The sequence below is a fragment of the Equus quagga genome, chromosome 8 (assembly GCF_021613505.1).
Source record: "Equus quagga isolate Etosha38 chromosome 8, UCLA_HA_Equagga_1.0, whole genome shotgun sequence".
NCBI classification, from domain to species: Eukaryota; Metazoa; Chordata; class Mammalia; order Perissodactyla; family Equidae; genus Equus; species Equus quagga.
Window position 1 is genome coordinate 79,398,164 of NC_060274.1, and position 25,381 is coordinate 79,423,544.

A 25,381-nucleotide genomic window follows, 5' to 3' on the forward strand; every position below is an offset into this window, starting at 1 on the left:
AGTTCTAAATTGATTAACAATCAGCCTGGTGCTTTAAAGCACACCAAAAGCTTTTCACTTATTTGTCTCATTATCTCACAAATGCCCAAGTGGAAAGAATTGTGGGCACTTAAAGAACTGAGATTTCACTAGATAACCCTTTTCATTAGATAACTAACTGAGAAAAATGATAAGCACTCATAATTTGCAACCATAACTTAATTATGGAACTTTTATAGAACAAAAGAGTGGTATTTTAACAACTATTTTAAAAGAAAGGAAACTTGGTTACATTGTTGTTATAGGTGATTTTTTAGAAAGTGGAAGAAGAGTGAGCTATAACGGTGGTGGTGGTGGGGAAACAGACAAAAAAATAGCAATTACGTTTTCTCTAGAAGAGAAGAGAAAATGGAAAAGCGCAAGGAAATAGATAAGTATAGATAGTATAATAAAATCAAAGTAGTAGAGCATCATCGAGGATTTAAGAAAAAAAGCTCTTATAGCTAAACTGGTAGGTGATGAAGATAGCTTTAGAAGCAACATTTAAGAATGACTATAGAATTGAAGCATTATTGTAAAGAAATGCTTTCTGTTTTCCTTTTAGTTATTCAGTTTATTTTTTTTAAGGAAATAAAGATTTAAGAAAATAAAATTGCATTTTTATTATTAGTGTTAAAAATTAATAGATTATTTCACTGTTTTATCTTATATTTCTTATTGGAATTTTCATTTTGATTCTTGTTATGGTCATAATCTACTCATTCTTTTCTTACCTTATTTAGTGATTTTTAATGTTTATTCTATTATCATGCTTCTCTAATTGCATTTTACTTTCAAATTATGACTTCTAAATAGCCCACAATCTGTAGGTGGTGTGAAAATTTAGGTTCAAAAAATACACACTAAGTGAAACAATATGCTTAAAAGAATTAACAATATATAAACAAAGCTATTAATTCTGAAATTATGACCTTAAAAGTCAGAGGCAGCAATTCTACATTGTGATTTTATTTTTCAAACATATGTATTGACACAGAATTATAAAGTCATTAAAATTTTCTCAAAAATTTACACACAAAGCTTAAAAAGTTTGAAAACACAACATTAAGTTAAGCCACATCGGTACAATATTAAAATAATCAAGTAAAAAGTGGAGAAAACCAGGCAAACATACTATTGTCAGACACGACTCTCCAAAATAATACCTCAGTTGAAACCAACATTTCTTTAAAAATCACCCTATTTAGTCAATATGAGGATGCACTGTCCAGTCAAAATTAAAATTACATGGCCTTAAAATGTACCTCTCTGACGTGGGATGTTGATAGTGAGAGAGGGTAGGGGCAGTCAGAGGGTATATGGGAACTCTCTGTACTTTCTACTCAATTTTGCTGTGAATCTAAAACTGCCCTAAAAAAATAGTCTATTAATTAGGAAAAAAAAAACATACAGGGCCAAGCAAATAATAAAACTGGTCAAAATACAATTCTAGACATTTGTGTTGTTATTTAACAGTAACAAGACCATGGCAAGAGATATATGTTCTGAAACATGTGGAAATGTTAAAGCTAAAGTAATTTTTTCCCTTCCAGAAGAATTCTTTCCATTAAAATATAAGCTGTGGATAATTCTTAACTTTTAAGAAAAGAATGGCAGATCTGTGACACTTCAGAGAATCCTGAAATACATTCTAGAAGGTCTCATAAAAAAATCTTTTAAATGCAAATAATTAAAACTGTTTCAAATTAATTTTAAAAAGACTAAAATATGAATGTTTGGGCTGTAAAGATAAATAGATTTTTCTGTTACAAATAAGAGAAAAGAATAAATGTGATTAATTGCTCCAATTTAATGTACTTGTTTGCATGTGTAATTTCTGGTGACTCCAGGATGCAAACACACCAATATGTTCACAGGACTTAATTATCTATATTCCTTACAGATAAAGGCAGATGGAAAGAAAAAAAGAAAATCCTGCTTGGCTATATCCATGGGAGAACCTCATTTACACCTCTCCCTCTTCTCCCCAGAAAGGCTGAAAAAAGGAGAGAGGCGATAAATAAAGACATAAATATGGAAGCAACCTAAATGTCCATTAGCGGATGAATGGATAAAGAAAATGTGGTGTGTATATATATACATACATAGTGGAATATTATTCAGCCATAAAAAGAAGGAAATCCTGTCACTTGCAACTACATGAGGGCATTATGCTAAGTGAAATAAATCAGACAGAGAAACACAAATACCATATGATCTTACTTACATGTGGAATCTAAACAAATAAACAAACAACAGGAAAACCCCAAACTCATAGATACAGAGAACAGACTTGTGGTTGCCAGAGGAAGGGGTTGGCGGGATGGGGGAAAGAGATGAAGGTGGTCAACAGGTACAAAATTCCAGTTATAAAATAAGTAAGTCCTGGGGTTATTAAGGGTACAGCATGGTGACTATAGTTAATAATACTGTATTGTATATTTGAAAGTTGCTAAGAGAATAGATCTTAAAAGTTCTCATCACAAGAAAAAAAATTTGTAACTGGTGGTGATGAATGTTAACTAGACTTGTGGTGATCCTTTCATAATATATACATACAGTGAATCATTATGTTGTACACCTGAAACTAATGTTGCTTGTCAATTATATCTCAATTTTTTAAAAAGACATAAATAAAAGAAAAAAAGAGGAAAAAAAGGCCAATTGCTTCCTTCATTCCTGGCACTGGCAGTAACAAATAAAGAGGCAAGGAGAAAAAAATAATAATATTCCTTAAAGGTCATGTTTCTTGTCCGTTCTCTTTCTCCAACCCTCATCATCACTGGTTTAAAGTTGCATATTCCATCTTCCTACTGGGTGATACAGTTTAGAGCAGCGCTGGTATGGTAAGAGAGTGGTAGGGATACAGGTGGAATGGGAAATGCACTTAGAGTTCCAACAAATAAAGAAACTCTAAATGTGTTTTCACACAGTCATAAACTAAACCTACATTCTACAGTACTCTGCTTCAGAAACATGGGATGAAAAGGTTTTTGTGGATCATCCTGGAATCAACAAGCCCTTGAACATTGTTTCTGCAATATATAAATAAATTACATTTTGTCATAATTTATATATACAATTTATATATAAATATAATAAAATTTATATATAAATAAACAATTTAAAAATCTATTTCTAACTTGAGAATTGTCTACACAGTCACGTGTCACTTAAGGACAGGGATATGTTTTGAGAAATGTGTCGTTGGGCAACTTTGTCGTTGTGTGAACATCATAGAGGGACTTACACAAACCTAGTATAGCCTACTACACACCTCAGCTATATGGTGCTAATCTTATGGGACCATATATGAGGTCCATCATTGACCAAAATGTCATTACGTGGTGCATGATTGTATATTTAAGACCTATAGCAAAGATACCTATCTTCTCCACAAGAAGCCAGTGTCAGCTAGAGAGCTCAGAATAATAATCTGTTCAAGTAGGAATCAGGACCATGAAGATGGAAAACAGAAAAGTTTTTAATTCAGCAGAACAGGGTAACAATGAAAAATATTGCTTTAGGAAGGAAAGCCAAGACTACTCTAAAAAGGGAGAAAGCAATCTAGCAATAGAGATAAAGATCTTAGACTAGAAATACTTTAGAGTCCGTTGGATAAAGGAAATTCACATTCCAGAAGAGTGGTAAACAAGACTAAGCCATATTCTGTACCTGCTCCATGCACCTAACTTGCTTTTTATAGTTCATACTTTTCTAAATCCTCATCTGTCACTTTTTTGTTACCATAATCAGGAGTTGCCCAAGTGTTAGAGTTGTGAATGTTGAATAAATGCGGGAGGGTAGACGATAAGGAAGGTTACTTTAATGAGGCTGTAGTCCTAAGATACAGTGCCAACCCCTCAAGTGGTAATCAAAACGGAATCTGGGAGATATATGAGAATCTAATAGATAGAATATATTCAAGTAGTCTTTTCTCTTGTTTTCGTAATTTATTCCTATAAAATATTTCTGAAAAATAGCTTCCATTTTATTGCAGGGTACACATCTTATTCTGTCAAATGCATACATTGACACATACACACACACTCTCTTTTTCACATACACAGGCACAAATACAATTGAACTTCAATATTTCATGTTTTTAACTCCAGCATTTATATTTCCCCCTCTAATTCCCAACATGTCCACCTAAATAGCAAGCAGAGAAAGTGAAAAGGAATTAAAATTCATTCTTGCCTTTCCTGCAGTGGTAGTTTGGGAGTAATTATGGTTACAATGACCCATATGATCTGGTTCATTGCCTCTGTGCCTATTTTTACCTATTAATGCCAAAACAGAAAGCTGATCTCTAGGGTACTAACATATATAATTGAATGACTTTCTACCTGTAATCTAGTCCAATGCAGTCGCATAATTTTCACTGAATAAACTGAAGTATGTTCAGACTCTGACTGTATATTTTAAATAGTAGTATAATTTGCCTTGCTAACGGCAAACATTATCACCTCTTTCGTGCCTTCCTAAAGGACTTCCAAGAATTGTCACACTACGTTAAAAAAGAAAAAAATTGAAAGTGATCATTAAAATGAAAAATTTCATCATCATTCTTTTCTGATATACTATCTCCTGGATTCTCTGAATAGAAACAATGGCAACAGTTCTTATCATCAACTTTCTATTTCATAATGAATAATCTCATTCTTCTCACTTTTGCATTTTCTCTGTAGAGACCATAGAGACAACTGGAATCAAATATACCAAAAGGAGCTACCATTTTCATCACAGTTGGTATGAAGAAGAAAACAGAGAATGGATTTTGTTTTACCCCTAATATATATTTGCTTGGGGCAAAAAAGTTCCTTGACACTACAATAACTTCTAGGTAGGAGGGGAGTAACAAAAGGATAAGAAATTAAACAAAAAATAATAAGTTAGAAGAGAAAGGAGAGAAATAGGAAAGCATTTGAGAAGGCCATGGTGAATAAAATGAACTTCCACTAGAATTTTTAAATAATAAAATAAAGCAGTCAAGAAGAAATATTAAAACTAACAATCTTGGAAGAAAATTAACTTTTAGAAAAGAGAAATGCCTAGAGTTGCATCACTACTATGGCATTCTTTACCAAGAAGTCCAGAATAAAACTTTAAAGTCCCTATTAGTTGTTCTGCTCCAACATGCAAGTTTACCTTAGTCGAGAAATCAGAAATGTTAAGGAACATTTGCAAATAGTTGTCAATAGAAACCTAAAATGTATAAGTACTTTTAAAATTCATTTTCTACTCTCCTACTCTATTGAAATTTAAAAGCCAATACAACGTTTAAATAAATTTTCTTTCATATATGTAACATAAGGGGCTCTATTTTCCTTATTGCTTGTCACTGATGGATAATAAGTTAGGAGTTAAAGGTGATCCAACAGCTCTTTCTTCCATGCCATTATGACACCATTTACTAACGTTAGAAGTTATAGTGTTGTAAGAACAGAGAAAAATGTGATAGCATCAACAATCTTTTAATTTGGAGAGTTTTTTATTTCTTACCGTGTCTTTTCCACCTATGACCTCTTATTGACATGCTGGTTACTGCATTTCTTGATATTCTAGAGGAAGTGGGTGTGATTTCAACTTGAATACACCTTGTGCCCTCCTTACTAGATTTCATGGCACCATGAGGCAGTGAAGCCTTTATTGCATTAGCAACCTAAGAAGGAAACATATAGTTTAAGATTGATATTAACAGATGTATTATTATACCCTTAAATAAAACAAGATGCTAAATTTTAACAGATTTTAAAAAAGAATACTTTTTCCAAAGTAATTCATAAGATGATGCATAAATCCTCTAGAATAAGGAGTAAGAGCTCAGAAGGAAACGTATGTTAAAAATAATATATGTGATAAAATTAAAAATTCCAAAATATTAAATTATATTTCCAAATATCTAATGCTAATTAAGAAATACAGCTGTAGCATGTTAAGGAGAACATTCTTAGAAGTTAAAAAGACTATTTATCAGGTGCCAAAAATTTAGCCTAATGAAATTTTCAAATTTTATTATATATACCTTTTCAAGTATAAAATTTTCCTAGTATAACAGGAGCATGACTCACTGAGTATTAATGACATATTAATGCATTATGAATGGCTACTTCTCAATTTATAGTTCTAAATTGAGAAATTTTAAATTACAAAATTTACATAAGTGAGGCACCTACCAGCAGTGGCTCTGGATATAATTCTAGCTGTGCTCTGTATATAATATCATCCAATGCTTTTTGAGCTAGATCCCATTCTCCATTATAACTGAAAATTAAATGAAGAAAGTATAATTATTTTTTATTAACTCTACATAATTGAATAAATATAATGAGAAACTGTCTTTACTGATGAAAATAATAGATCATATTAGCAGATTGTTTAGCTTTTCACCCTCCTTAAAAACATATTTAAATCTTTGAATTCTTTTCAATTGTATCTGAAAGCCTATTAATAACAAAGAAAATTTTATAGATGTACATTTTTTCTCTAAAGAACATGCCTATTTATAGAACAGATATCAAAAAAGCTAAGCAATCTCAAAGCATTTTATACTTTTTTTTTTTAACAAAGCAAGTCAGAGCATAATAAATTATACACCTCAGAATAATGTTCAGAACACTTAATCGTCAAATTACTCTATAACTCCCATGGTTTTTAATGAGAATCTGCAACTACTGTGTCTTGCAGTTTCCTAACTAGTTACTTCTTTGTAGTCTGAGAGTCATTTAGAAATGTACATGATTTACATCACAAATAGCAGAGAGATTTTAGAAAAAAAGTGTGTGTGTATATTAATTTTCAAATACATGGCCAAACTCTTCCTACAAATTGATTGATAAAAATGGATAGAGAAATAATGGCTTGGTCATCCGCCAACAAAATAAAGAAGTGTGAATTACATTGAGAGTATAAGTGAGGCCTAAAAAAAATGGAAAGAGCATTGGTTTCATTCCAGAAACAAAGTAAAGCCAGGTAATCTACAAAATCAGAACTTTTCATGAATCCAGCAAGGAGCTCTGGCCATAGGTCAACCAAGTAGCCTGAAACCTGAGGGGACAGGTGCCTCTAAGGAGAGACAGGCCACAATGCAAGTGGGTAAGAAGAATTCAGCTAAACTTTTTAACAAATTAGTAAAAGCCAAGCATGGACCAGCATGAGAGTACGGAATCTCTGGGAGTAGATACAAGGGATGCTCACACCCACTCACAAGCTCTTCTCCACAAAACTGCTTTAGACACTCACAAGAAAAACGGGGCAAGGCAAGGGACTAGAGCAATCAGAGAAAGCTGCCCTTGGTAGTCCCAGCCTGAAGGAGAAGAGTGGCTGCCTCAGCAGGAAAGGCATGAAGATGCAGCCAGACCTTCTCTCACTGGAACAGAAGTTTTAAAGCCTCTGGGGAAAGAGCAGCAAACCCTTTCACCCTGAAGGCAGAGATGAAGACAGACTGTGGCTGTTCGGGAAAGAAAAAGAAAAAAGAAAGCTCTTCCTGTGGGGAGGATCAGGAAATGGTCCTATGCTGAGACCACTAGAGATCTCTTACCACTGGAGGAGGGGCAGGACCACTGAGAAACTCCCCCTACCCACACTCCCCTGAGATTCAGGGACAAAGGGCCTGCTTAGAATGGAGGACAGACCAGGACAGAGAACACAACTTCCTCTCCCCCTGCCCTGCCCCAGCAGGCTAGTACACATCTAGACACAAGCAACAGCACTCTACTGCGGGAGGAGGGGCAAGAACAAGGAGAGAGAGTCTCTCTGAGGTACAGACACACAGGGAAAGCTGAAAGCTAAATATGAAGCAAGAGTATTGAGAAAAACCCTCCAGCAATCCAGCTCTCACCCTAAGTATGAGGTAACATGAGAGGAATTTGAAATAGGTAGTGCCATGAAGGTATGAAGGTAACCATAGAAACGACAAAATCCAACCCCAGCTCACTCTCGCCTATAACAACTCCACTAATGGCCTAGAAGAAAAAAAGCATGCCCATTTCCAGGCATAAATAATATTTACCTCAGCCTCTACTGTCCTACCTGTGAAAAAAACGATGATCAACCAAATATTACAAGGCTCACAAAAAGCAAGAAGAAAACAACCCTATGTCAAGAGACAAAGAACAATAGAACCAATTCAGAGATGATTTAGATGTTGTAGTTATCATGAAATTACAATAACTATGATTAATATATTAAAGGCCCCAGTGGAAAAGATGAACAACGTGTATGAACAGATGGAGATTTCAGCAGAGAGATGGGAACTAGAAGAAAGAGTAAAATGAAAAGGCTAGAAATAAACCACGGTAAACAGAGATGAAGAACACAATCAAGGAAAGAATGAATGAACCTGAAGACATCAACAGAAATTACTCAATCTGAAACACAAAGCAAAAAAGAGAGAAAATAAAACAGATCAGAGCATCCAAGAGATGTGGAATAATAATGGTTTAACACAGCAATCAACAAACTTTTTATTAAACAGCTAAATAAATACTTTAGGCTTGTGGGCCATACAGTCTCTATCACAACTAGTCAACTCTGTTACTGTAGCGCAAAAGCGGCCATACATAAAATATAAACAAATGCATGTGACTGTGTTTCAATAAAACTTTAAAGAAAAGGCAGCAGGCCAGACTTGGCCCAAAGATCATAAATTCTGCCTTCAGTCAAGAAGTTTATAATCTACTAGGGAAAATTAACATATCAAGTGAATATACTGCAGAGTATAGTAAGATTTTTGTAGTAAGAGAATTACCAAGTAAAAGATAGAGTGCAAAGGAAAATACTACTATCTAAAGCATTAAGTAAGACTGAGCATCAACATTAGAAACTAATAGTAAATTAATAATAAACTATTTGTGATCAAAGAGGATCTAAGATGTTTTTAAAGACTTAAAATTTCTGGAAATGCAAAAGATATTCATTGGGGACAAAAAGCTATCTGGAAATTATGGCAAAAAAAAAAGAATAATGGAGAAAGGAACTGTGAGTATATTTAGTTACTTGAATTAAAGAAAGACGATGAAGTCTTTTAGTTGATTACTTCAGAATGTGAAAAGGTATGTTTTAAATAATAAAACTATTATCAAGATCTTAATTCATATTCTTCCACAAAAATATGCTGATTTTTTATCTATTGAGATTAGAATATAGTAACAATAAAACAGACCATAATTTTTCAAAGGGATCAAAGGTTTACTTTATATGTGAAATAAACTTACAAGGCAAAATAAATCCCTGTTAACATCTGTACCATGAATCCTGAAGAAACTGGTATCCTGCTACTTATACCTTTGTATTTTCTCACATGTTGTCGGGGATATCCACAAACACAGATTCTAGAAAGACCAAAATAAACATATTGTTAAAGTTGGTAAAAATTTAGGTGATTTATTTTGCAGCATTTATAAGCCAGTAATATACTAGGTGTACTCTCATAACAAACCTAATAGCTATGAAATAAAGAATCTTTCCAAACGAAACATTTGTCTGTAACATTTTCCTGAGTAAGTTAGACCAGGAAAAAAACGTATAAAGTTAGAGGTATATTAATATATAATAAGTGAATCAGATTCTCAGAGCTGGTTCACTAATTTGGTTCACTTCAATTATTAATACCTTTTGATTACCTAAAACCAATTACATGGAACTCAGCACTACTTATCATAAATAGATCTGTGGTATGATCCTCTATTCCTGACAAAGTTCTTGCCACAAACTGCAGGCTCCAAAGAAATACTCTAAAATTAGACTCAAACTTCATACAGTACAGCTCAATAAATTTCAGATAGATTGAAAATTTTAATGTTAGAAAACCACAAGAGAAATAAAACACAAGCAAATACATATTCTTTATACGCCTAAACATGACACTAAAGGTAGAACCCCAAAGAAAGTTCAATAGATTTTACTAAATTTTTTTAAAGAAACTACTATAAGCAAAATTGAAATGCAAAGAAGTACTTATTATAGTGAACAATATTTAAAGAGTACTTAAGTTAAGGAGTATTTATTATAGCGACTAGGAAGCCACCTAAAAATCCAACTCAGGGGACCAATTATATAAATCATTCAGAGAATACTATGAAAAAATTAAACACGATGTTTTGAAAGTCTATTTAAATGACAGGAAAAAACTGCACAAAACAACACATACAACCTAATCCTACTTTGTAATAAACAAATATGTGAATGGTGTACATCACAGCAAAAAGAAGATATATACAAAGTCATAAAGTTATCTCCGAGTTGTGAGATTATAGACTCATTTTTTTCTTTATATTTACATGTATTTTCTAAATTTTCTATGATCAACACGTACTGCTTTTAAAATAAACAGTAAGTTTCTATTTTTAATAAAATGGGAAAATAGCTGTTTTTTCATAATATGTAGTGGTTGCTATAATTCAACCCTCACTTAACATAGTGCTTGTCAACAGATTGTAATTATTTACCCCTTCCTCCCATACAATTACTACCTGAAACTTAATATTTCCTCTACTCAATAAATCAAAGCCTTCACTTAAACATGCCCAAGCATACCACAGATCATTTCAAAAATATGTTCCTAGGACATCATTAATGCAAAGCAACTTTAAAGAATAAATATAAATTCATTTGATATTGAGAGGATCTTAGAACTCTTTAGAATCAAGAGTAAAAGGGAACAGGGATATTTATGGTCTGAATGTGCGTGCCCCCTACAAGTTGAAGCCTTAATGCCCCAATACGATGGTATTTTAAGGTGCGCCCTTGGGAGTAACTAGGTTTAGATGGGATCACCAGGGTGGGGCCCCTATGATGGGATTAGTGCCCTTATAATAAGGGAAAGAAAGACTAGAGCTTGCTCTCTGCCATGTGAAGATACAGCGAGAAGGCAGTCACCTGCAAGCCAGGAAGAGGGCCTTCACTAGAAACCAAATCTGCTGGCACCTTGACCATGGACTTCCCAGCCTCCAGAACTGTGAGAAATACACACCTATTGTTTAAGCCACCCAGTCTATGGTATTTTGCTATAGCACCTGAGATGACTAAGACAGAAACTGAGAAAAATTAGCTGTACATGAAATAAAACCAACTCAAATTTTGTTTCATATTACAAAAACTTATATCCAAACTAGAATAGAGACTCCTCTTACTCTTATTATCTAAGGAAGCAAACTTAGAAAAATTTTATTTTCTTACGCCTTACACCTTTATGATAGGGATGGCAGTAAATAATAGAGAACCAATATTCGATAGTATTCTTCAATTATTTCATTTATTCATTCAGCAAATACTTATTAAAGATTTATATTATTGTCAGACAGTAGGGATACAAATGAAAGATGAGTTCCCACAGGGATTCACAATCTAATCATGGAGACTGTGTTGTAAATATTCACCATGAACAAATTACAGAGGTGGCAAAAGGAGAAAGTGGTAAACTCTAGGGGAAGAAGAAGAGGGTCAGAGAAGAGTTCCCAGAAAGAGATTCTTTTGAACTGAGCCTTGAGTGGTATTTTCTAAGGGAAAATATAGGAAAGGGCATAAGCAGAGAGGGATGAAACAGCATGACATCGAGGAGACTAGGGAAATTTTAGTAGGATAGAATATGAGGACAATAGAAAATCACAGAGACGCCAGCTGGCTAGGGGTCAGATCACGGAGTGTCTTATAACCTGCTAGGCTTTATCAAGCAGGCAGTGGAAAGCAAGTAAAGGTTTTTGTTTTGTTGTTTTAAGCAAGGGAGTGACATGATCAAATTGGTCTTGGGTAGCCTGGGTAGTACTATTGGAAGAGTAGTGTATCAGTGTAAATATTGGTCTGGCTGTTTTAACAGAGGTAAATAATGGTAACTTAAAGTAGATATTTATTTTTCTTTCACATAAAAGTCCAAGCTGGCAGATGGTCTGGGGGTAGATCGGCTATGTTCCTAAGGTGTTCAGGCTCCTTCTTTCTTGGGATTCTGCCATTCTCTAGGATGTGACCCTTGTCCATATGGTGATGGATCACTACTATTACATCTGCCTTCTATCCTGCAAGGAGGGAGAAAGAGAGAGTGGAAGGCGTGGAGGTGCTTTTCAAGGGTACAACCTAGAAGTTGCACCACTTCGGTTAACAGATCATTGTTCAGAACTAGTCACATGGTTACACTTAGATGCAAGGAAAGTAGAAAACGTGGTCTCTAGCAGGTGACCATTGTTCTAGATAAAATTCTTTGGGGAGAGGTGAGGGAAGTGTATCTTATATATTATTAAAAGGAAAAAGGAAAAAATAGATATTAAGGTGGTGATCTCTTGTCACAGATAATTTTATCGGCAGCCTCACCATAATTACATGATTATACTTGATTATATAGAGGAAGATTAGTTCCTAAAGGTAAGAGAGCTAGAGGTGCTATTAATGGAAGATGTTGGGGGTGGGGAGAGAGGACACGACAGACAAAAGTGACATCTATGCCATATATCTAAAAATCAACATATCTGAAACTTAGCATCTTCCAAAACAGTATGTCTTATTTATCCAAATTCATTTAATGATACTACCATCCAGCCGGCTATTCAAACTAAATGTAGGAATAATTACACACTCCTCTTATTCCTTCAGTCTCACCCCCTGATTATACTTCCAAGATGTGACTCAATCCCACCCTTCCTCCTTCTCCCCACAACTACTTCTTTAGGTCAGGCCCCCTTTGTCTCACTTATGGGATATTTTGACCCTCCTCTCCACTTGGAATGAACTCTTCTAATATAGCCTGAATGACATGATCAAAAGACATATATATACATACACATGCATTCCTGGGTCCTACCTATCTAAGATGCTACTTCAGAGTAGGACCTGGGTTTTGCAGTGTGTTTTTAGTTCTACAGGTGAAACTTGCTGCATCAAGTTATTCCTTAAACCAACGTTTCTGAAGTATTGGTCCTTACACTCATTTTAGTCCAAAACAAAGTTTTCACTGGACCATAGTGAAACAGGAAAGAAACAAGGAAAACTAAACATCCTATTTTTAATTTATAAATTGTTGTCCTTCCCTTCCACTCTTCCCCCTTTTTGGTGCTAAAATAGTTCCCCATTTGTTAAATAATGTGGATGGCAGATATTTAAAATATAATGACTTGGCAAAATAAGAAGTTGACAACACTATGTAGATACCCTACCCGCTCCAGCTTTTTTGAAATTTTACAGATCTGTGAAATTCAAAACTCTGGGCACCTCTACCTTTAAAGGATTTAAAACAAGAAACATATTGGAAAGACTCAGTAAGCGGGAGAGACAGCACATTGGTACCATCTTCCAAGGCCTAGGAAATGTAATTATGCTCCAGTTCAGGACTCATCTGAAAGACTCTCACTTCTCTGTTGTCTCTAACAAGCCCCTTGCCTTCGTTACCTCCCTTCTCCCTCTGGTCCTGTATGGTTTTCTATCCTATTCAGTATCAATTTCTGCTTTTTTGTCTGTTCTGTCTTGATTTGATTTCTAAGTATTGCTTTATGTACCCTCTCTCTTACTAACTTTCCAAAGCTGAATTTTCTAAATAAGTTCCCCAAATCTAAATTATTCTACAAGTTTTTTATTTCTATATTTTCCCTTATTTACTTGAATTACCAAAGGCATTTTCTATGTCTTTTTTTAGTTGCTTTAAAAAGGTAACATGTTCATCATAGAAAATTTAGAGAATAAAAGAAAAACACACAGGAAAAAAATTAAGCCATATTCCACCAACTAGACATAATTTTTGTTAATATCCTGGTCATATTCAGTCAATGCTGGAATCACACTATATATACTATCATTAAATACTCTTTTTAATAGGAATTTTTAAGTGTTTGCATAGTATACCTAAGTACTACATTATTTATTTAACCAACCTCTTAGCTCAACTTTTTTAAACAAGCAAAGCTTAAAAATCAGCATCTCTTACTTATTTCTTTTACCAAATTAGAGCATAATAAAATAATAATTTTTTAAAAGCAAACAAAACAGAAACCAACCACATGCCCAAAATCAAAAGGTCATAACAGTTTTATCTTTTTAACTATATAGTATGATCATTTTCTGATTAAATATTCCATTGAAATATTATTCAGCTTTACCCTCTTCATTGTGTTTTTTGTGACTATCATTTATAGGGAGCAATTCCACCATAATCGGTGTAATTATGGATTATGTTTTGGCTAGGCTGAGCCTCATATTAATTTTATTTAATGTTTTAAACAAATGATTAAATAAAACAAAAATAACTTAGATATGTAGCAAACTAGTAATCTATATTTCAATGTTAAAAAAATTTGAATTTTAATTTACCTTGAACAAATCTGACACAGTGACTGAAGAGAAACACTGGGCATATAGGTTAAGGCAGCATTGTAACACAACAAAAGGAATGTCAACACTTCAAACCTAAAGATAAACCAAAACAATATTCACAAATCTTTAGAATTCTAAGAAGTCAACCATAACTAAGCAAGCATTGGGGAGAGAGATTATGTTACAGAACAGACATGTACAATGTAATCATACCAATAATAATATGAAAGTAAAAGGAAAAAGAAGACTTCCCAAGTAACAGTCATATGAAACTCATCTTAAAAATTCAGTGTTCCAGATAACACCTGAAGCACAGTGTAAGCGACAAATCAGGAAGACGTGTTTTTCTCTTGCATAAAATGACTCTATTTTTAAAAAATTGTTACATACAAGTCATTAAACATTATTCATAAATCTACTAAAATAATTTTTTAAAAATCAGTGCGGTAGGATAGCAGGTGGTGTCTCTACAGTATACCTATTCTGTGCTGTCAGCATCTCCCTCTGGGGGTGAGGTCCACTGTACACAACTTTTGACAAACCATGCTGGGATAGTGCACTCTCGGTCAGAGCCATGGACCCAATGCTGGAAGGCTAAAGAAAAAAAAGCCATTCTGTGGAAAATGTGATATTTAGAATATATATACCACTAAGAGTGATTGCCATAAGCATCATTTATCATAAAAATATTCAGACTGCCTACTAATTTTCTGCTCAAAGATTTAACAAATAATTAAGAATTAAATCACAAATAGAAATAGATTAACTTCAAAAATTCTACCACGGAAATATATAATTGCCATACAAAAAAATTAGACTAGTTTTATCCACCAGAAGGAAAGAAAAATATTTCAAAATGAATACTTTCAATAGATCTCTTACAATCAGGTTTTACTTCAAAGTTTAATGATTTTGATTTCCCATTTCACTTTCGGAATAGTAAATACTTTGTATGGTATTCTATACTTTTTAAGGTACTAATAAATTGATCAATATTTTTTTGCTGCAATAACCAGACCCTAATTTATAGCAACTTCAAATCTTAGAACCAATAAACTTACTTAGAAAAAATGTCACTTACTTCATGATATACAGATGGTTTAGATAAAGATGGAATCGTAAAACTCAATACTTTGCTATGTCCCTGTTTGTCAACTATTTCCTACAAAAGTGAAAGAAAATATCTTAAAATATTTATTTTTTAAACATAAATTTAAAAGCTAAATTTAAATTGTTAGTCTAAAAAAAATACCTGTGGAGAAAAGAATTTTGAAGTCAATCAAAATCCTAAACTATGATAACCCATTATCAGTTATCCATAAACACCAGGAGTTAACCGTCCACTTTTAAAGTATAAGTAACATATAGTTTTAAGGATGGCTAAAATACAGATGTAACGTCTTCATAATCACTCATTTTTCTCATGTGAAAAGTTACATTTTCTAAATCAATTAACATAGTTATGAAATACACCAAGAAAAAGGCCCTTACATATCTTTTCCATTTTAAAAAGTACAAACTTTAGGGGCCAGCCTGGTGGTGTAGCAGTTAAGTTCATGGATTCCACTTTGGTGGCCCAGGGTTCGCCAGTTCAGATCGCAGGCCCAGATGTACACACTGCTTATTAAGCCATGCTGTGGCAGGCATCCCACATATAAAGTTGAGGAAGATGGGCACAAATGTTAGCTCTGGACCAATCTTCCTCAGCAAAAAGAGGAGGATTGGCAGCAGATGTTAGCCCAGAGCTAATCTTCCTCAAAAAACATTACAAACTTTAAATAACTAAAATACCGTACAAATTAACATACAAATACAATTAGTAATACAAACTATATGTTAAATCAATGGTGTAAACCTGGAGACAGATTCCATGAAATTATTAGTGATAGATACCAGACTAGATCTTTTCTCCCAAACTTTTCGTGAAGGTCACAAACAGACAATTTATAGATAACGAATTTTTAATTTAAAAAGTTTAAAATTCAACATTGATATTTTCAGATACCTCTATAAAAGAACTGAAATGGTCTGATTTTCAGTCTTCAATCAATCCAAAAAGCTATATTTACATAATTATATGTATGTCCATCCGTACAGCCCTCAACTTCCATAAAGTTAATTTTGGGAGAAGGAGCTATGCGTCACTTGATGTATGAAAAACAAATATTAGCTTTACTAAAATGAAAAGTAGCTGCTATTATGTATTTGCTTTAGCCAAAAAACATTTTATTAACTACATTAAATACAAACCAAATTGTAAACCCCTAGAAGAAGAGCTTCAATGCATCCACTGCTATGCACATTTCGGCTGGCTGAGACCGCAAGGTAGCACCAAATCAGTTCTGGAAGAAACTGCAGAGTAAATCGAAGCAACTGCTCCTCTCCACTGCGGTAGAATTCAAAGAGCTGGTGACAGACAGGTTCTAGCAACTGGAAGAAAGACGAAACGTTAATTCAAGGATTGGACTGTATTTGAGTGACACTGATATAAGAAATACAAAAGGTTTTCCCTGATTGGTAATTACTGAAATACATAAATGTTTGCATTTTGTGGGGAGGAAAACTATTCACTGCTAAGCTATTTAGTAAACCTTCGAACTCTAGTGGAAGGCCAAATAGTGCAAAACAAGTGTATATGGAAGCACTTTGTAAACTTTAATATTCTATAACTCTAAGGTAGTATTGTAGTTAAACCCTTATCTTTTTAACTTCTTAAAATAGCTAGGTTGTAAGAAGTTTCTTCCTTAATATTCTTTCCTCTTGATAAAACATGCCAATATATAAATGATTAATTACCTACAGGGCTGGAGAAATTGAAATGGGAATCCTAGGTAGTTACTGTCATGTCATCCTCCTGAGCTTATAACTAGGCAGCACCTGACAGCAATGACTGGTGTGCAGAGTAGCTGAATAATAATAGAGCCCCTAGGTCTAGATCCCTACTGCAGCCATGGTTAGTGGCCCCTGGATAACCTAAACGTTGTTGTCATTTTGTTTTAAACATTATTTGGAGTTATCTATAACCTTTTCCTCTCCCACCACACCCCTAACATTATTTAGTTAATACAACTGACTGTATCTTTATAATAGACTTTTTTTTAAATTAGAAAGTCAAGGTAAGAGACTCTTATAGGTAAGTGTTACCTTAAAGCATATGCAATCATCACACAGTCAAACAAATATGTCAAAAAATTCACAGGGTATTGATTTTTCAAACCATCAGGATATTACATTTTCAATGAAGTGTAGTTCATTCACTTCACTAACTTAGGCAATAGATTTAAGTCAATTTACTAAATAGATTTTCTACTACCAATAGTTGTAATGAACAAAAACTAATTCACAGTGGAGGTTCTGATTTCAAATAAGTTAAATATGTAAGCTGGGTGTAATTAAAGTCAGTATTATTTATACAAGGTATAGCAAAAGTTACACTTCAATAAGTCAAACTAGTCTTAACTATTGAAAAATTATCTAACTTCTGACAAGGAATATTTTTTCCACTCTCAACATGGTGATTAGAGGGCAACAGGTGTCCACAGTGGCATGGCAAAGGTAACAGGAAACTAGAGGTTAGAGGCAAAGTAACCCCATTCACAGACAGCAAGAAAAGCATCTAGGGCAGGAATTTGGAATAATAAAGTCAGGGGTGGTAGGAAGAAAGACAGACTGCTAAGGGGATGGTTAGCTTTCAGGGTGGAGTTTTTAAAATTTCTTTGTGGCCCAGTATCAATAATCTTGTAATGTGGTGTAACATCCCTCATCTCTAAATACCTGGAAAAGCTTTGATTAAATCAGTTGATATAGTCTAACAAGCATTTGCAAAATTATGAAACCTTATGTTGAAAATTTATTCAACAGTCTGCATGAACACATAATCAATTTTAATCAAAACGCCTTCAAAAGGCCTTATAACCAGCTTAAATCCAAAACTAAAAGCATTTTTGCTTTATGAAAGCAGAACCAAATGAAGACAGATTCAAAGGGGATGTAGAAATTATATGTTGCAATGAGATTAGATGAAATTATGCATATCAAACCAATAGAGATAAATACCAGTAACTGTGCAGTGTTTTACAGCTTGCAAAGTACTTTCACGCACATGAACCTGTTCAATTCCCACAACTCTGTAGGGTAGAATATCATTATCCATACTTTCTACATAAGGAAACTGAGACAAAGAGACTATCTGCTATGATCGAAATCACACAGCTCACGAAGGTCAGAAGTAGAGCCAAGGCTTTTTGAACTCTTTATAAACATAGCTGAAAAATGTCAGGAGGGAATAAACCGACATAAAATGTTGGAAATACAGGCAGTGTTTGACTTACCTACTTTGAATATATTTGAGACAAGCAACGGAGCATTAGAACATGCTGTGTTCCTGTTGTCTGGTTTGAATTCTTGAATGTATTTTCTCATGGGAACATTGTTATATTTGGTGGGGAGGTTTTACAGTACTATTAGAGAAAACTGCACCTCAAACATATTTTCTTGTGTTAAATGGACTTTTGATGGATCTAATGAGAACCTAATCATCAGGTACCTACTTTCCATTCTAAAATACACTCTGAATTCTGAAACACCTAAGTTACAAATGAACTTTTACAACAATCCATTCATATGTAAAAAGTCTGTACCCCAAGAGATTGATTTCTACTGGTAATAGAAATGTGACATAAAAATGCCATTAAATGGGGGCTGGCCCCATGGCCGAGTGGTTAAGTTCGCGCGCTCCGCTGCAGGCGGCCCAGCGTTTTGTTAGTTCGAATCCTGGGCGCGGACAGGGCACTGCTCATCAAACCACACTGAGGCAGCGTCCCACATGCCACAACTAGAAGGACCCACAACGAAGAACACACAACTATGTACCGGAGGGCTTTGGGGAGAAAAAGGAAAAAATAAAATCTTTAAAAAAAAAAAATGCCATTAAATGGGGGGCTGGCCCTGTGGCCAAGTGGTTAAGTTCGCGCGCTCTGCTGCAGGTGGCCCAGTGTTTCGTTTGTTCAAATCCTGGGCGCGGACATGGCACTGCTCATCGAACCACACTGAGGCAGCGCCCCCCATGCCACAACTAGAAGGACCCACAACGAAGAATATACAACTATGTACCGGGGGCTTTGGGGAGAAAAAGGAAAAAAAAATAAAATCTTAAAAAAAAAAAAAAGCCATTAAATGACTAAAGCAGGGATAGAAGATGGGAAAGAGTAGCCTATCCAGAGTAGCCTAGTTAAGACAACTTCATCAGAGGCATAACTTTTAAGTCTTTCAAAATACTAAGCAGTAAATGATAAACAAGATTTAATTTGTTAAAAATACTAATAAAGCATATAAGTATACTTTATTTGGTGAAATAATTCTCAACTAAACATGGAAGACCTTAAAACAGCTTCTAACCAAATACTTTAAAAACTAAAACTCTTCAAGGAAACAAGCTACCTATACATTCTATGCAAATTAAGAAGCTTTGGGCAGGAGGAAGGGATAAGGAAAATATCATTGTTCTAGTCAGTTATTCCAGTTCAAGTTTTTGGCTTGTCAATATAATCCCTAATCTTTTCTTCAGCACCTAAAATCTATGATGCATAATCAGAAGTTGGGTTATTCCAGATTCCCACCAAAAGGGGTAAACTACTCAAACAACCAAAGACTCTGGTTTTGATAGTTTTATCCCAAAGACACATAGGTCCATATTGGACTGGACTCCAGGATACAGTTATTTTATCAGTGAATAATAATATTAGCGGTGTTAGAGCCTATCATGTCATCTACCAAACTCAAGCACAAAAAAAATTACATACCTCACATCTCTCCCTTCCGCTCCATCTCCTTCCATTCCCACTGACATTGCCCTAGTTCAGGTTCTCAGGGGCTTCCTCTCAGGCTATTTTCATAGCCCCCTAGTCTTCTTGCTTTCCACTTTTCCATTCTCCAATCTACCCTCCAAACAGCCACCTTCCTAAAACAATAATCTGATCAAGTCATCCCTTCAGTGCAAAAAACCCTCTAAACTACTTATGGAATTCAAGGCCCACCATGGTTACCACCTAAACCTGTCTTTCCAGCTTCAGTTCCTACCATTGTCTTATCCTCTCCTGTTAACTACTATATCAGCCTATTTGCTTTTTTCCAAATGCCATGTCTTTTTGTTATCCACACTATTTCCAATCCTTTTCTATTTCTACTATGAATGATGAGATTTATAAGCACTAGAATCTAAAGTACAGATCATTTTATCATTTTCAAATTAAATTTGCTATCCAAAAAGAGGAAATGAGATGGAGGGCAAAAGGAAAGAAGAAAAGATTGGGAAAAGCACCAGCTGTACCAAACTACTGGCCACTCCTTAAACGCCTTGTATTTTCTCAGGCCTCCATACACTCTCCCTATGACTTGGAATGTCCTTTTACCTGTACACCTGGAAAACTTGTGCATATCCATCTAGACTCAGTTAAACATTGCTTTGAAAGCATGTGTTTACTTATTTTCTCACCCTTTCCTCTTTCAGGATAAAGAACACGTGTTATTCATCTTTGATTTTCTGTTGCCCAGTATTGCAGCTGGCTCATACTGGGCACACAAATATCTGCTGAATGAATAAACGAATGTAGTGACCCAAACTTTCTAGGCTACCTCCAGCAAGACAGGTAGATAGATACATGAGGAGGAAGAACATGTTCAGAGACGGCTTTGGAATATGGTAATAATTCTCTTTCTTGGCCTGGGGGATGGTAAACTGGAATTCTTTTTATTATAGTTTTTTTTCACTCTGCCATTTTTTGGACATAACATAGTCTTCTCTTATACCTTCTACTTCATTTCTCAAGGGTAATGAGCTAAACACTCTACAATATATATTATAGTTCTTTAAAAATATACTTTTCTTACTTTTATATATGTTATATTGCACAATAAAAAATTAAAAATCAATCAACTTAATACTATCAGCACAATAATGTGTAAGAGCACTTACCTCACTTTGCGGTTCCTGGATAACTTTATAGAGAGATGAAACTAAAGAACTCTTGTCTTTCAAATTTGTGGCGTAATTTGGTAAAGATGTTTCTGGCAGTGTCTAAACAAATTTTAAAAAATACATCTTATTTTTGAGCAATGTCCAGAATAGGCAAATCCATAGACAGAAAATAGATTAGTTGTCGCCAGGGAGAGGAGAGGGGAGGAGGAATTAGGAGTGACTAACAGGTATAGAGTTTCTTTTGGGGGTAATAGAAATGTCCTAGAATTAGATGCTGGTGTTAGTTGCACAATATTGTGAATACACTAAAAACCACTGTGTTTTCACCTTAAAACAGTGAATTTTATGTTATGTGAATATCTCAACAAAAAAATTGCAAAAATAAAACAAAAAATATATTTAATCCTCTTATCATCAACAGGAACATAAATTAACAACACTTCATCTCTGATCACAGTTTGGGGTTAGAAATGAGAACACAAACCATATCTAAAGCCAGAGATATATTTTTTGTAGCATTATACAAGTTACAAATTTCATTAGCGCTACTGATCCTGCTTCTTAATAAATATGTTGTATAAGGATCTAGTAATGTCTCAAACCTTCAAATGTTTAAAGGCACAGATTAGCAAAGTCACTCCTGAGTTACATATTGTGACTGTTAAGTTAGGTAAGGCTCTTCTACTTTACAGAACTGGAAAATTTTAAACCTCTTAGAACTGGAGAAAAAGATAGCCATGCTACCAACAAACTAGTTTTCCTAATGCCATTTAAAATATGGAGAATTAGGGGCTGGCCCCGTGGCCGAGTGGTTAAGTTCGCGCGCTCCGCTGCAGGGGGCCCAGTGTTTCGTTGGTTAGAATCCTGGGCACGGACATGGCACTGCTCATCAAACCACGCTGAGGTGGCGTCCCACATGCCACAACTAGAAGGACCCACAACGAAGAATATACAACTATGTACCAGGGGGCTTTGGGGAGAAAAAGGAAAAAAATAAAATCTTAAAAAAAAAACCAACATGGACAATTAGTCACAGCTTGCCAGTACCACCCATTCAGAAAGGACACCATGACTGAGAGGAACGAGAAGAGGGAAAACTCCAGTCAGATCATGTTAGGTAAAAGGAGTAGAGAAATCTGAAAACAAAACAAAACACTTCATTATAACATATGATAAAAAAATCTATCCCTATAGAGTATACTTCTTAACAACATCTGTCTCCCAAGTCACTATTCTTTCTCATGTAAATTACTTCAATCAATCAATCAATCAACAAATGATAATCTCAAGATATTGTTAACAGTCAGTCTAAGATATACTCTCTTACTTACATGTCCCATATCCTAGTATTTCATGATTTAAAATGGGTTATGGTTAGTATATACAGGTGTGTGTGTGCATAAATAAACACAGAAAAGTAAATGGCATAAATTTTTATACTAAGGATATTTGATTCAGTTTTACTTTACTGCCAGCTCCTTGAGGTCAAGAACTATCTTTTTGTCTCTCCATCCACAGCACTCAGTACAAGGTCTCAATCCTTTGCTGAAGGAATTTATTATGGATGAACAGAATAAGAAATAAATACTGTCACTGTTTACACTTCAGCAGATTCTTTAAAAATAGGTCACATTTCACCTTAGGATATATAAGTGAATAGATGCTTTTTGTAATTTAATAAGATAGTTTTGTTTGTCGGAGTGGTAAGTAAATGTGAACTATCTGGGAACCTTCTACCATTATCCAGAGCAGAAAAAAAAGCTTCCACTGCAACTGCTTACATAAAGAGGAGATTAGGGCATTCTTCAATATTTCAAAAGCAGGTAACAAAAGATCCCCAGGCAACATTCCATTTCCATTATTTGATCAAGAGTAACCTAATAATAGGAGAATTTATATGTAAGGAAATCATAGTCAAATAAGCAGCAGATTTCTAATCCCCTGAATGGAAATACATCTGAATTATATATGAAACTACATTATTATATATATATGTGTGTATGTGTCTAACTGTAAAATTTAAAACTAAGTGAATTGAAATATAAATCTTAAACTATTAGTGAATAGAAAGATCATTATAACATTATATATACTATTCTAGGCTAAAACTGGAACATTAAAAACGTGAATTACAGTTTTCAGTTTATGTACCAACTAACCCTCATGAGGTAAAATATTTTCTGTGAAACAGCCAAAGGCAAAATGACAGCTCTTTTTCTGAAAAGATAAGCTGTAGAAAATATTCTAGACTTAGGCTAATACTGTTAAATGAGAGGAAGGGTCTCCCAAAAATTAGTGCAGTGAACTATTACATTTTATCACAATTCTGTCATTATTTCATTTTGTGAAGGTGGAAAAAGTTACTTTTGTCTAAAGAAGGAGAGAAAATATAACTGCTGTGTTTATGAACAGTGTTTTGAAAAACTTAAGATCTAAAAGAGCCTAATGGATTAAACATTGTTACAGCAAACCTTTAAATTTTCTTGTACTGTACCAGTTCAAAAGTACTGGCCTTCTTAAATACCAGCTAAGCTTTCTCATTTTTCAGAAGACAGAACTGGAGACAAAAAAAAAAAGTACTAATGGGAAATTAGTCTTGGCAAAATCTGAAGAAGACAGATATTTAATAAAAGTACCGTTTGGCAGATGGTTTTTAAAAACTGTAAGGAGGTTGGGGGCTGGCCCCGTGGCCGAGTGGTTAAGTTTGCGCGCTCCGCTGCAGGCGGCCCAGTGTTTCGTTGGTTCGAATCCTGGGCGCGGACATGGCACTGCTCATCAAACCATGCTGAGGCAGCGTCCCACATGCCACAACTAGAAGGACCCACAACGAAGAATATACAACTATGTACTGGGGGCTTTGGGGAGAAAAAGGAAAAATAAAATCTTTAAAAAAAAAAAATGTAAGGAGGTGATATGGGTTGGGTGGAGGAGAAGTAATGAAGACAGACAGATGGGTGGAGAACCAATAAATAAAACAGCTCTGGTTTAACAACATCACACATAAGACAGGATTTTGAGTCACATATTGAGATTCAGTGACTACCAGAAAATTGAAAAAATTAGGAGTCTGGAAATCTGCTAGATAAATCTACACATCGTATTAAGAAAAACATCTGAATAATAATAAGAAAAACAATCTGAAAGATAATATTTTACAAATAAATTTTTGAAAAGATAGAGATTGAACTATTCATGAAATCTTAAATAATGAAATCCCAGTCTAATCACTTTGTTGTTATATAAAGAGAATACTAACAAGGGCCCATAGCTAGAATAGATACTGAATAATTTTCCCAAAGGCAAAAAAAAAACCAACACTTGCACAAGCAGATTGTGTTGCCTTTGTGCAATTGAGAGAAAGTGAGTGAGGTTATGAGGAAGGGAGTTCAGACTGTGACCGTGGAACAGTGTAGAGTTAAAACCATCTTCATAGAGCATCTACTTCAATTTTTCTGATGAAGATACTGAGACTAAAGAAGCATATGATTTGTCCAACATCATAAAACCACCTAGTGGAAGAATTGTGATTAGATCAAATGGCTCTGACTTCTTAGCCCAATGTACTCCGTATCACTTTATCAATCACCATGACCTTGGCCTTATTAGCACCATAGTTATTAAATTAACCAAGCAGAGGCTTCTTAAAATATATATATACACCCCCAAACTTCCTTTCTTAAATATTTTAACCAAAATATGTAATTAACATCACAAACCATTTCAAAAGACAAGATACTCTATTTTAAAAGTATTTAAGAAATTTGTTCTCAAGAACTTTCTATCTTCTATTACATTTAGTATGTTGCTGATTTTGCCTGATAACCTTAATCTCTTTATCAAACATAAACAGAGCTGAATTCAACACACATTAACACAATTCAGAATAATGTTCTCAAAATAATTTTCAGGAATACCTACTAAATTAACCAATGAATAGGAAATAACTTCCCTTAAACTGGCTATGATATAGATGACAATAATTTAAAACATTTGCCATATCAAACTGATTGAAAATTGGGTAAATTTAATCTTCGGGAGTTAAAGAAAAATTAAATTTCTTTTTATTTTATAGGTCCCAGGATTTCACTCCCC

The 25,381-nt window shown here is 34.4% G+C and overlaps 1 protein-coding gene across 3 annotated transcripts in view; it reads right to left on the bottom strand.

The window, feature by feature from the left end:
- Window positions 1-25,381, bottom strand: part of HYCC1 (hyccin PI4KA lipid kinase complex subunit 1) — a 74,833-nt gene that overhangs the window by 14,387 nt on the left and 35,065 nt on the right. For 2 of the 3 annotated variants that reach the window (XM_046670153.1, XM_046670155.1), the window contains exons 3-10: window positions 21,287-21,388; window positions 16,564-16,743; window positions 15,395-15,475; window positions 14,792-14,907; window positions 14,311-14,406; window positions 9,237-9,353; window positions 6,198-6,285; window positions 5,524-5,683 (exon numbers count right to left, since the gene is read on the bottom strand). In XM_046670153.1, coding sequence (XP_046526109.1) covers window positions 5,524-5,683; window positions 6,198-6,285; window positions 9,237-9,353; window positions 14,311-14,406; window positions 14,792-14,907; window positions 15,395-15,475; window positions 16,564-16,743; window positions 21,287-21,388 — 940 coding nt within the window. The remainder of the gene's footprint in view (window positions 1-5,523; window positions 5,684-6,197; window positions 6,286-9,236; window positions 9,354-14,310; window positions 14,407-14,791; window positions 14,908-15,394; window positions 15,476-16,563; window positions 16,744-21,286; window positions 21,389-25,381) is intronic. The other variant, XM_046670154.1, reaches the window with a different exon arrangement.